General features: G+C 47.0%; 1 protein-coding gene across 3 annotated transcripts in view; it reads right to left on the bottom strand.

Annotated features, from left to right (window-relative positions):
• Window positions 1–12720, bottom strand: part of CARS2 (cysteinyl-tRNA synthetase 2, mitochondrial) — a 53874-nt gene that overhangs the window by 29226 nt on the left and 11928 nt on the right. For all 3 annotated transcript variants that reach the window (XM_087864974.1, XM_045773000.2, XM_045773001.2), the window contains 2 exons: window positions 12227–12310; window positions 9768–9897 (listed from right to left, as the gene is read on the bottom strand). In XM_087864974.1, coding sequence (XP_087721100.1) covers window positions 9768–9897; window positions 12227–12310 — 214 coding nt within the window. The remainder of the gene's footprint in view (window positions 1–9767; window positions 9898–12226; window positions 12311–12720) is intronic.

Genomic DNA, 12720 nt, shown 5'->3' with positions numbered 1-12720 from the left:
CGTCAACTCAGTTGATGTCATATCCTCAATCCTGTTGCCATTTCACCAGTCGTCACAGCATCCTCAACAGGAGCACATTCTGTTTCAGGAAACCATGTTCTCTGTTCATCCATATGAAGCAAGTCCGCAGCTGTGCAAGTTTCATCCTGAGATCGCGGTGATCCAGTCCCATCGTGGGGCCCCACTTCTCACTCTGGTTCTTCTGCTCTTCCCACCACATCTGTAGCGACTTCCTCCACTGAAGTCTTGAGCCCCTCAAACTCATCCAAGAGGGCTGGAGCAGTGTCTTCCAAACTTCTGCCTATGTTGATACTGGACCTCTTCCCATCAATCACAAATGTTCTCGCTGGCATCTAGATTGGCGGATCCTTTCCAGAAGGTTTCAGTTTACTTCCCAGATCCGTCAGAGGAATCCCCTTCTATGGCGGCCACAGCCTCACTGAGTGTACTTTTTAAGACTGCTTGCCCCACGGGCTGCAGGACGCATGCTGTGCGAGCAGGCGTGAACACAACGTTCATCTTGTCCGCCTCCAGGCGGAGCTCTTGGGTGGGGGTATGTCGTCAACGAGCAGCACAGTTTGAAAGGAATCTTCTTTTCTGAGCAGTAGGTCTCCACAGGCTTACGATACTCCGTAAACCACGCTGTAAACAGAGGTGCTGTTTCCCAGGCTTTCCTGTTCCACGTACAGAGCACACAGACTTAGCGTAATTCTGAAGAGCCCCAGGGTTTCTGGAATGGTGAATGAGCACCGGCTTCAAGTCACCAGCCGGCCGCATGAGCCCCTAACGAGGGAGTCCGCTTGTCCTCTGGCTTCTTTCCAGCTATGGAAGACCAAGCTGGTGTCGTCTTCCAGTGGAAGGGAGTTCTGTCTACACCGAGCATCTGTTGTTCAGCGCAGGCACCCTCACCGGCCGTCCTCGCTGCATCTCCCGGGTCCCTTACTACAGCGTCTACATCGGCACCGGCTGCTCCACTTTGCCCTCTTATGGGGATCATTTCCTTCCTTAAGGCACATAAACCAGCCTCTGCAAGCTTCAGACTTTCCTTCTGCGGCTTCCTCACCTGCCTTTGCCCTCACAGAACGGAAGACAGTCAGGGCCCTGCTCTGGATTAGGTTTGGTGTAGGGGAATGTCACGGCTGGTCTGATCTTCTATGCAGATGACTCAAACTTTGTCCACACAAGTAGCAGAGCTGTTTCACCTTATCGTCTGCGTGCTCACCGGAGGAGCACTTTTTGTTTCCTTCCAGAACGTTTCCTCTACATTCACAACGTGGCTGAGTGTTTGGCACGAGAGGCCTCGCTTTCGGCCCGTTGTGGCTTTCGACGTGCCTCCCCCACGGAGCCAAATCATTTCTAGCTTTTCATGTAAAGTCAGAGACGTGTGACTTCCTTTTACTTGAACACATAGAGGATACTGGAGGGTTATTAATTGGCCCAATTTCCATACTGCTGTGTCTCAGGGAGTAGGGAGGCCCGAGGAGAGGGAGCGAGATGGGGGACTGGCCAGATGGTGGAGCAGCCAGAACACGGATCGACTAAGTTCATCATCTCACACGGGGGCACGTGAACATGGATGGTTCACGTGCCCCAAAACAACAGTAACACCCATACTATGGGTCACGTATCACCAGACCAAACAGAATAATAATGACAAAGCCTGGAGTATTGTGAGAACTACACAAACGTGCCACAGAGACACAAAGTGAGCAAATGCTACCGATGCCACAAATCTTCACCTGGTAAAAACACGGTCTCTACAAAGTGCAGTAAAATGAGGCGTGCCCGCACAGAAGAGCACACGCGGTATGCTGCCCGCTGTATGCCCACCACAGGCACACACGAGGAAAGGCCATCTGGCTATGGGAGAACCGCGGGAAGTACCAAAGGAACAGACCACAGAGGCCCAGCAGAGACCCCAACACCAGAAGAAAGCTGCTTCCCAGAAGCCGAGGGGAGAGCAGGCACTTGGGCTGCCAGTCAATGGCCAGCTGGCAGTGGGGGTCACTGGTGACCTCAGGAGCCCAGAATCAGTGGGGGACACCTGGCAGGCAAAAAGCAGGTCACATGCAGATGAGAAGAAGAGAAGCAGACAAAAAGGAGGGTCGCTGGAGGGAATCGAGATCACGGAAGCATCTGTTAGAGAGATTCCCAAGACAGAAACGCCCAGTGTGTGGTGCTGTTCCCGATGAACAGCTGGAAGACGGGTGGACTGAAGACCGGGGAGCCAGGAAGTGGAAGCTGGGGTGGTGCTCGGTGGGGCTGATCCACAACCATGTCTGGGGGAGCAGGCTGGGGGAGCAGCAAGTAAGAGGAAGGCAGTTCAGGGAGAGACTGGGAAGACGGCAGAGGAGGAGGACCCTAAGCTGGCCTCGTCCGACAGATACAACTAGAAAATACTCATATCCGCGTGAATAACCCAGACGATGACCCAAAGACTCGCAGAACAAACGCCACAGCTAAAGGGAGAGAACAGACCACATCAAGGAGGGTAGGAAGGGCAAAGACACAGTCAGAAGCTAAAAGGTCCCTGGCTGTGTGCAGTCTGGAAGGAGCCGGCGGGAAGTGGGGTGGCGGGGAGAAGGGCAAGAAACACACTATCACGCCAGGCAGCCCACACAAGGAAAATAAATCCCTGTATCATTTGGCTTTGAAAGTGAGAGGAGCAGAATTTCATGAGTTCTTACAACCCAACACGTAAAAACCTGGAATTTTAGGGGTGCCTGGGTGGCACAGTCATTTGGACATCTGACTCTTGGTTTCAGCTTGGGTCATAATATCAGGGTTGTGGGATCGAGCCTACGGTCAGGTTCCAAGCTCACCATGGACTCTGTTTGGAACTACTCTCCTCCCTCTGTCCCTCCCCACCACGCACTCTCTCTTTCTCTCTAAAATAAATAAATCTTTAAAACACAAAAGCCTGGAATTTTAAAAATCAGCAGCTAGGCTCTGGGAGAGCCAGGAGGGTTTAGGAAGCTAAGAGTCCACCCTCAAAGAGATATTTTACAAACAGCCCTGGAGAGGCAGGGATCTCAGAGATGCCTCCAGAAACAAAGGGCCTAGAAGACACCATTTCCCTCCCCTGCTCCTCAGCACACACACACAGCCACCTGTGCGAACCAGTGCCGAATGACGCTCACTATCTCAACTGCTTATACTGAGCCCCCGACCCATGCTTGTCTCAGCCTCAGAGCTATGGTTCCCTCTTCCAGAAGACTGGCATAAAGCTCACGAACACCGCATCGCCCAACCCACATGTTTTGTGGGGCCTCGATCCTGGTGGGTGGCTGGTTAAAGCTGCACCCCCACCCACACACCCTGTGGAGCAGCCCCAGCCACCTAGTTTCCGTAGCAGCTGTGTGTCCCCTGTGGCAAAGGGCCAGTGCCCCTTGTCAAAAGTCCGTGCCCTACCCACTATCTTCGAGAGCAAGAGATGCAGCTGACTTTCCCAACACACAGAAACAGAGAGTTAGACAAAATGAGGAGTCAGAGGAGTATGTCCCAAATGAAAGAACAGGACAAAACCACAGCAAGACACCCAAGTGACACAGACAGAAGGATTCTACCTGAAAGAGAATTTAAAGTAATGATCGTAAAGACACTCACTGGACTTGAGAAAAGAGTGGAGGCTGTCAGTGAGACCCTTAACAGAGAGATAAAAAAAGCAGCAGAGACGAAGAACACATTAAATAGAATTAAAAATATACTGGATGGGGGGGCGCCTGGGTGGCACAGCGGTTAAGCGTCTGCCTTCAGCTCAGGGCGTGATCCCGGCGTTATGGGATCGAGCCCCACATCAGGCTCCTCTGCTACGAGCCTGCTTCTTCCTCTCCCACTCCCCCTGCTTGTGTTCCCTCTCTTGCTGGCTGTCTCTATCTCTGTGGAATAAATAAATAAAAAATCTTTAAAAAAAAAATATACTGGATGGAATATATATAGCAGGCTAGAGGAGGCACAAGAGCTAATTAATGACCTGGAAGATGGAGTAATGGAAAGTAATCAAGCTGAGCCGGTGAGAGAAAAAAAAAATTATGCAAAATGAGAATAGCCTTTGGGAATTCAGTGACTCCATCAAGCATAATGACATGCATGTTATAGGGATCCCAGAAAAAGAGAGAGAAAAGGGGTCAGAAAATTTATTTGAAGAAATAATAGCCAAAAATTTCCTGAATCTAGGGAAGGAAACAGATATCCAGATGCAGGAGGCACAGAGATTCCCCCAAGAAAATCAACACAAGGAGGTCCACACCAAGACATACAGTAACTAAAACAGCAAAAGACAGTGATAAAGAAAAACACTGGGGGGCGCCTGGGCGGCTCAGTTAGCTCAGCGTCCGACTCTTGGTTTCGGCTGAGGTCGTGATCTCAGGGTCATGGGATCAAGCCCCATATCAGGCTCTGCACTCAGTGTGGAGTCTGCCTGAAGATTTGCTCCCTCTGCCCCTCCCCCCACTCGCACACTCTCTCCCTCTCTAAAATAAATAAATCTTTAAGAAAAAGGGGGGGGGGAATTTAAAGCAGCAAGAGAAAATAAGACAGTTACACACAAGGGAAACCCCAAAAGGCTATCAGCGAATTTTTCAGCAGAAACTTTGAAGGCCAGAGAGTGGCATGATATAGTCAAAGTGCTTAAAGAGGGGCGCCTGGGTGGCTCAGTCAGTTAAGCGTCTGCCTTCGGCTCAGGTCATGATCCCTGGGTCCTGGGATCGAGCCCAGACAGGGAGTCTGCTTCTCCCTCCCCCACTGCTGCTCCCCCTGCTCGTGCTCTTTCTCTCTTTCTCTGTCAAAAAAAAAAAAAAAAAAAAAAAAAGTGGTGAAACAAAAAAACCTGCAGCTAAGAATACTCTAGCCAGCAGGGTTGTCATTCAGAATAAAGAGAGAGAAAGAGTTTCTCAGACAAATGAATACTAAAAGAGTTCAGACCACTAAATGAGCCCTGTAAGAAATATTAAAGGGGACTCCCCGAGTAGAAAGGAAAGACCATAACTAAGAGTATGAAAAGGAGGAAGCACAAAAGCAGTAAAAATAAGTATACCTGTAAAAAATCAGTCTAGGGATTCACAAACTAAAAGGAAGTAAAGTACGACACCATATAGGTAAACCGTGGGGAGGAGTAAAGAATGGGTTCCAGCTTACGGGATCAGCAACTTAATACTGACTGCTATATGCAGAAGAAATTATATACAAACCTAATGGTAACCACACATCAAAAACCAGTAATAGATATGCAAACAATAAAGAAAGAAATCCAAGTATATCACTAAAGAAAGCCAGCAAACCATGAAAGAGAGAAAGAGAAGGATAAGAGAAGAACTACAGAAACAACCACAGGACAAATAGCAAAATGGCAAAAATACTTATCTACCAATAATTACTTTGAATGTAAATGGACTAAATGCTGCAATCAAAAGACACACGGTGACAGCGTGGATAAAACAACAAGACCCATCCACACGATGGCTACAGGATCTCATTTCAGACCTGAAGACACCTGCACATTGAAAGTGAGGGGTGAAGAAGCATGTGTGATATAAATGGATGTCAGAAGCAAGCCAGGTAGCGATACTTACACTGGACAAAAAAGACTTTCAAACAAAGCCTGTAACAAGAGACAAAGGGCCCTATATAATAATAAAAGGGACACTCCGAGCAGAAGATATAACCATTGTAGATATTTACGAACCCGACACAGGAGCACCCAAACGCCTGCCCCAGTCACTAACGAACATAAAGGAACTGACAGTAGTACAATAGTAGGGACTTCAACACCCCACTCACAGCAATGGGCCAGATGGATTTAGCAGATACAATTAGAACATTCCGTCCTAAAACAGCAGAACACACACTCTTTTCAAGTGCACACAGACGTTCTCCAGGACAGATCACATATTAGGCCACAAAACAAGTCTCAGCAAGCTGAAGAAGATCAAAGTCATACCATGTTATCTTTTCTGACCACAGCACTATGGAACTAGACGTCGAGCACAAACATACGGAGGTTAAGTAACATGCTACTGAACAGTGAACAGCTCAACCAGGAAATCAGAGACATTACACGGAAACAAAAGAAAATGAACACACACACACACACACACACACACACACACACACACGGGGAAAAAAAAAAAGAAAGAAAGAAAATGAAAACACAATGGCCCAAAATCTCTGGGGTGTGGCAGAAGCAGTTCTGAGAGGGAGGTTTCCAGCAACACAGGGCCGCCTCAAGAAGCAAGAAAATCCTCAAACAACCTTACCTTACACTTAAAGGAGCTAGAAAAAGAACAACAAACAAAACCCAAACCAGCAGAAGGAAGGAAACAAAGATTAGAGCAGCAATAAGTGATCTAGAATCTGAAAAGAAACAAAAGAACAGATCTGTGAAATCAGGAGCCGATTCTTTGAAAAGAGGAACAAAACTGATAAAACCTTTAGCCAGACTCATCAAAAAGGGGGGGGGAGGGACTGGGGCGCCTGGCTGGCTCAGTACGTAGAGCAGGAGACCCGTGATTTCGGGGTCGTGAGTTCAAGTCCCATGATGGGCACAGAATTTACTTAAAAAAAAAAAAAAAAAGAGAGAAAGAGAGAGAGAGGACCCAAATTAACAAAATCACAAATGAAAAAGGAGAACAACCAACACCACAGAAATACAACTGTAAGAGAATACTATGAAAACCTATATAACAAACCAGACAATTTAGGAGAAATAGATAAATTCCTAGAAACATATAATCTACCAAACCTGAAGTAGAAAGAAAGAAAAAATCTGAACAGACCAATCACCAGCAATGAGTTCTTCTCAAACTATTCCAAAAAATAGAAGAGGAAAGGAAACTTCTAAACTCACTTTATGAGGCCAGCATCACCCTGATACCAAAAGCAGATAGAGACACCACTAAAAAGAGAGCTATGAGCCAGTATCTCTGAAAACACAGATGCAAAAAAATCCTCAACAAAATATTAGCAAACCAAACCCAATACATTAAAAAAATCATTCACCGGGATCAAGTGGGATTCAAGAGTGGTTCAGTATCTGCAAACCCATCAATGTGATACATCACATTAATTTTTTTAAAAAAAGGAGAAAAACCATATGATTACTTCAAAAGATGCAGGAAAAGCTTCTGACGAAGTACAACACCCATTCGTGATAAAAACCCTCTGCACAGTAGGTCCAGAGGAAACATACCTCAGTATAATAAAGACCATATACGAAAAATCCACAGCTAACACCATACTCAGTAGGGAAAAACTGTGAGCTCTACTCCTAAGGTCAGGAACAAGACAGCGATGTCCCCTCTCACCACTTTGATTCAACACCGTACTGCAAGTCCCAGCCTCAGCACTCAGACAACATAAAGCAATACAGGCATCCAAACTGGTAAGGAAGAAGTAAAACTCTATTTGCAGATGACATGATAATATATATAGAAAACCCTGGACACTCCACCAAAAAACTGTTAGAATTGATAAATGAATTCAGTAAAGTCAAAGGATACAAAAGCAATGTACAGAACTCTCTTGCATTTCTATACACTAATAATGAAACAGCAGAAAGTGAAATTAAGAAAACAATCTCATTTACAACTGCACCAAAAATAATAAAATACCTAGGAATAAATTTAACCAAAAAGGTGAAAGACCTGTACTCTGAAAACTATAAAACATTGATGAAAGAAATTCAAGATGACATAAAGAAATGGAAGACGTTCAGTGCTCATGGACTGAAGAACAAATATTGTTAAAGTGTCCATACTACCCAAAGCAATCTACACATTTAATGCAATCCCTATCAAAATACCAACAGCATTTTTCACAGAACAATAAAGAATAAAGAATTCTAAAATTTGTATGGAACCACAAAAGGACCCAAATAACCAAAGTAATCTTGAAAAAGAAAAACAAAACTGGAGGTATCACAATTCCAGACTTCAAGTTATATTATTTGTCGTAATCAAAACAGTATGGTACTGGCACAAGTAGACACCATAGATCAATGGAACAGAACGGAAAACCAGGGGCGCCTGGGTGGCACAGCGGTTAAGCGTCTGCCTTCGGCTCAGGGCGTGATCCCGGCGTTCTGGGATCGAGCCCCACATCAGGCTCCTCCGCTATGAGCCTGCCTCTTCCTCTCCCACTCCCCCACTTGTGTTCCCTCTCTCGCTGGCTGTCTCTATCTCTATCGAATAAATAAATAAAATCCTAAAAAAAAAAAAAGAACGGAAAACCAATAAATAAACCCCCAATTATATGGTCAATCTTCAACAAAGCAGGAAAGAATATACAATGGGAAAAGGACAGTCTCTCCGACAGATGGTGTTGGAAAAACTGGACGGCAACACACAAATGAAACCGGACCACCCTCTTATGGCACACACAAAAATAAACTCAAAATGGATTAAAGACCTAAATGTGAGAAAGGAATCCATCAAAATCCTAGAAGACAGCTCAGGCAGTAATTTCCCTGACACCCTCCATAGCAACATCTTTCAAGATATGTCTCCACAGGCAAGAGAAACAAAAGCAAAAATAAAATATTGGGATTTCATCAAAATACAAAGTTTCTGCACAGAAAGGAAGCAATCAACAAAACTAGCAGGCAACCTACAGAACGGGAGAAGATATCTGCACATGACATACCCAACACAGGGTTAGTACCCAACATGTATAAAGAACTGGTACAACTCAACATTCCCAAAGCAAATAATCCAATTAAAAAATGGGCAGAAGACACGAACAGACATTTCTCCAGAGAAGACACAGATATGAAAGGATGCTCAACATCACTCATCATCACGGGAATGCAAATCAAAACCAAATCGCACCTGTCAGAATGGCTAAAATCAAAACCACGAGAAGCAGTGTTGGCAAGGATGTGGAGAAAGGGGAACCCTCCTGCACTGTGGGCAGGAATGCAAGCTGGTGCAGCCGCTCTGGAAAACTGCATGGAGTTTCCTCAAAAAGTTAAAAATAGAGCTACCCTATGACCCAGCAATTGCACTTTTGGGTTATGTTTTGTTGTTGTTGTGTCGTTGTTGTTTTTTTGAGACAGAGAGAGGGAGAGAGAGCACAAGCAGGTGGAGCAGCAGGCAGGGGCAGAGGGAGCAGCAAACTCCCAGCTGAGCAGGGAGCCCGATGCGGGGCTCGATCCCAGGACCCAGGGATCATGACCTGAGCCGAAGGCAGACGCTTAGCAAACTGAGCCACCCAGGCGCCCCACCCTTAGCCAAACTCTGGAAGCAGCGCAAGTGTCCACTGACAGATGAATGGATAAAGACGACGTAGTAAATACATACGATGGAATAGTACTCGGCCATAAACGTGAACGACTCTTGCCATTTGCAACAACATGGATGGAGCTAGAGAGCGTAATGGTGAGCGAATAAACCAGAGAAAGACAAATACCATATGACTTCACTCCTATGTGGAGTTTAAGAAACAAAACGAACGAAGGAAAAAAAAAAAAAGAGAGAGGCAAACCAAGGAGAAGATTCTTAAGTACAGAGAACACGCTGAATGTCACCCGAGGGGAGGTGGGTGGGGGGCAGGGGACGTCGGGGACGGGGATTAAGGAGTGCGCGCCATCACGATGCTGTACACCTGAAGCTAATACAATACTGTGTGTTAACTACACTGGAAGTAAAACTAAAAACTTAATGAAAAAGGAAAAAGAGCCGCCCCCCCCCCCCCCGCACGGCTGCTGCTCACACCCGCCCCCTCTGCTGGCCAAGTGCGGCACTGCGCGAGCTTGCACAGAACACAAAACCTACCTCGAGAGGGTGGAACACTCGATGTGCCAGCCGGGTCTTCCCTTTCCCCAAGGAGAGGCCCAGAACACCTCCTGGGGCTTGGCTGCCTTCCACAGGGCAAAGTCGCTGGCATGCCGCTTGTCAGAGTCAACTGCCAACAGCAAATGATCGATCAGGGGCGAGAATCTACAACAGGCAAACCCACGCAGCATGGCCAAGACGTCCCAAAGACGCTGCTCCTTCCTGCATGTGACCTCGCGCTCCTCTTCCCCCCACGTGACGGCCAGACGGACCACCCCACACCTTTATCTAAGACACGCCGGAGCAGGAGGTCTCAGCACGGAGGTGAGACCGGTTTCAGCAAGCAGAACAGTCGAGATTCCACCTAGCAAACACAGACCCTTCTTCCTAGGGATGCACTGAGCTGAGCTGTCTGCCTTCCTTACTCTCCTCCTGAGAAAGCTATGTGTGCCAGCGAATGAGTTTCAGAGCAACTTCTCCCCCAAAAGACAATTACACAGAGAAAAAAAGTTACCAGAGTGTCAGTGACATTCGAGGAGCAAGAGAACCCAGAAGAGGAGGGTGAGGTGATGGTACACACTGTACGAGCCAGTGCTGGGCTCCCTCTGTTCCAAAACGTAAGCAGCCACGATGCCCTGACAGGTGAGCGAATACACATGGTGCTGTATCAAGGGAATATTACTCAGCACTAAAAGGAAATGAGCTATCAAGTCATAAAGAGACATGGACGGTGGCTGCATCCCCTGTCCCCAAGGGGCTCTGCCCTTGCCTGGGTCCCGGTGGGACCTGGTGGCTTCAATGCACATTTTCACTTGAATGTGTATTAAGTGAAAAAAGCCAGTCTGAAAAGGCCGCACACTGTATGATTCTAACCTGACGGCATTCTAGAAAAGGCAAAACTATGCAGACAGTAAAAGACCATGGGCTGCAGGGGTGAGGAGGGAGGGAGTTTGAGCAGCTGGAGCACAGGGGTGATCAGAGGGCAGTGAAGCGACTGTGTGGGACATGCAGCATTACACACTTATCCGACCCACAGAACACACAGCACCACACGTGTGCTGGATTCGGGGGGAGATGTGTCCATACAGGTGCACCCGCTGTGACAGATGTCCCATTCTGGTGCGTGACATTCAGAACAGGGAAGGCTGTGCGTGAGAAGGATCAGGGGAATGTGGGAAATCGCTGCTCCTTCCCCTCAACTTTGCTGTGAACCCACAAGTGCCCTACAATAAAGTCTATTGTTTTTTAAAGATTTATTTATTTGAGAGAGAGAGAGAGAGTGGAGGAAGGGGGAGAAGGAGAGAGAGACTCTCAAACAGACTCCCCGCTGAGCAAGGAGCCTGACACAGGGCTCGATCTCATGACCCTGAGATCAGCCCTGAGCCGAAACCAAGAGTTGGACGCTTGACCAACTGTGCCACCCAGGCGTCCCCTAAAATCTATTAAAACACAAAAGCATTGCTGACACTAGAATGTGTCCCTGCTTTCCCAGGGCACAGCAGCAAACCCACACGCGTGGGCAGTCTAGCAGTTCTCGGTTCTGGTCTTTCAGGAGGGAGCAGGGTACTTATGAGTAAGAGTAACAAACACCACTTCTGAGGAAATAATACTGTTAGTAATTAAATGTAAACGGCATCGTGGGGGCACCTGGGTGGCTCACTGGGTTAAGTGTCTGCCTTCAGCCCTTCAGCCCAGGGCATGACCCCAGGGTCCTCGGGAGGCCCCACGTCTGCCTCCTTGCTCAGCGGGGAGCCTGCTTCTCCCTCTGCCCGCCGCTCCCCCGGCTCATGCGCTCGCTCTGTCAAATAAATAAAATCTTTAAAAAATAAGAAATGGAAAAATAAATGGCATCATTTATAGAGAATATAATGGCTAAAGACAAATTACTTGGACAATGTGTCTTTTGAGTTTTTGCTTGTCTTTATTTGGCTCTCTTAAATAGTATTTTTTTAATTTAAAATTATTTTTAATTTAAAAATTTTTAAAAAACCATTTTAAATTTACTTCTATATACGTACTTCTTCTCCATAAAAATAACTTCAATCTAACAATCACTGGAACAGGAGAGAATGTAGGAATAAATTAAAATACACCGGGATTGTAATATATGGTAAAATACCTACAGGGATTTACTATACGGCAAAATATAGTTGGACCTGAGTATGACAGCAAGATGGCAAAGAGTGTTAAAAGGTGACAGCACACGTGTGTGTCCGCGGGAAGCCCGCGGCCCAGCAAAAGTGCCCTCCGCAGGGAGAAGAGCGGAGGACCTGGCTGGCGGGAGGAGACTGATAACCTGCCCAGTGGAGGTCACACTCCACAAGCTTACTCGCTTTGGAAACAACGAGTTACATTTAGAACACAGCTGGGACGCACGGCCTGGCGCCATCCCCAGGCCTGAGATGCCGAGCCTGCGCTTCAGACTCCGGACCCGAGGCGGGAGGCTGGGGTCCACCCACCTGGCTCTCCGACCGGACTGGGGACCGCACCGACCAGCTTGCCGTACTTGTCTCCTACCGACTGCAGGTCGAAGTACACGTTGCCTGTTTTATAAAGGTCATGAAGAAGTCATCATTTCTCTGAATCACCGAATTCCACCCCAGAAACCAACATTGTACTGTATGTTAACAAGCAAAATTTAAATAAAGAAAAATCAGTTCAAAAAAGAATATGAACAATTACTGAAAATTAAGAAAAAAAGAATTCATTTCTCAGTCTTAAATATCAGCGTCTATGTAAGCGTAGCAGCTAACAAGTAGTGAGCGTTCAAACACAGGATATGGCATCTGGTCTTCACGTGGCCCCTGTCCCGTCTCTAAATCAGGATGAACGCCAGCACCGCTGTTCTATGAGAGCACGCATGTGGACGCGCCACGAACATCCAGGGCTGGAACTGAGAACCCAAGTGTAAGATCCGTGTCCAACGCTGGGATGGTCCGTTTCGGGAGCAGTC

Source organism: Ursus americanus, chromosome 10 (assembly GCF_024610735.1).
Source record: "Ursus americanus isolate L20-20 chromosome 10, mUrsAme1.1.p, whole genome shotgun sequence".
NCBI lineage: Eukaryota > Metazoa > Chordata > Mammalia > Carnivora > Ursidae > Ursus > Ursus americanus.
The sequence above is the reverse complement of the archived record's forward strand: the minus strand, read 5'-3'. Positions and strand labels throughout refer to the sequence as shown.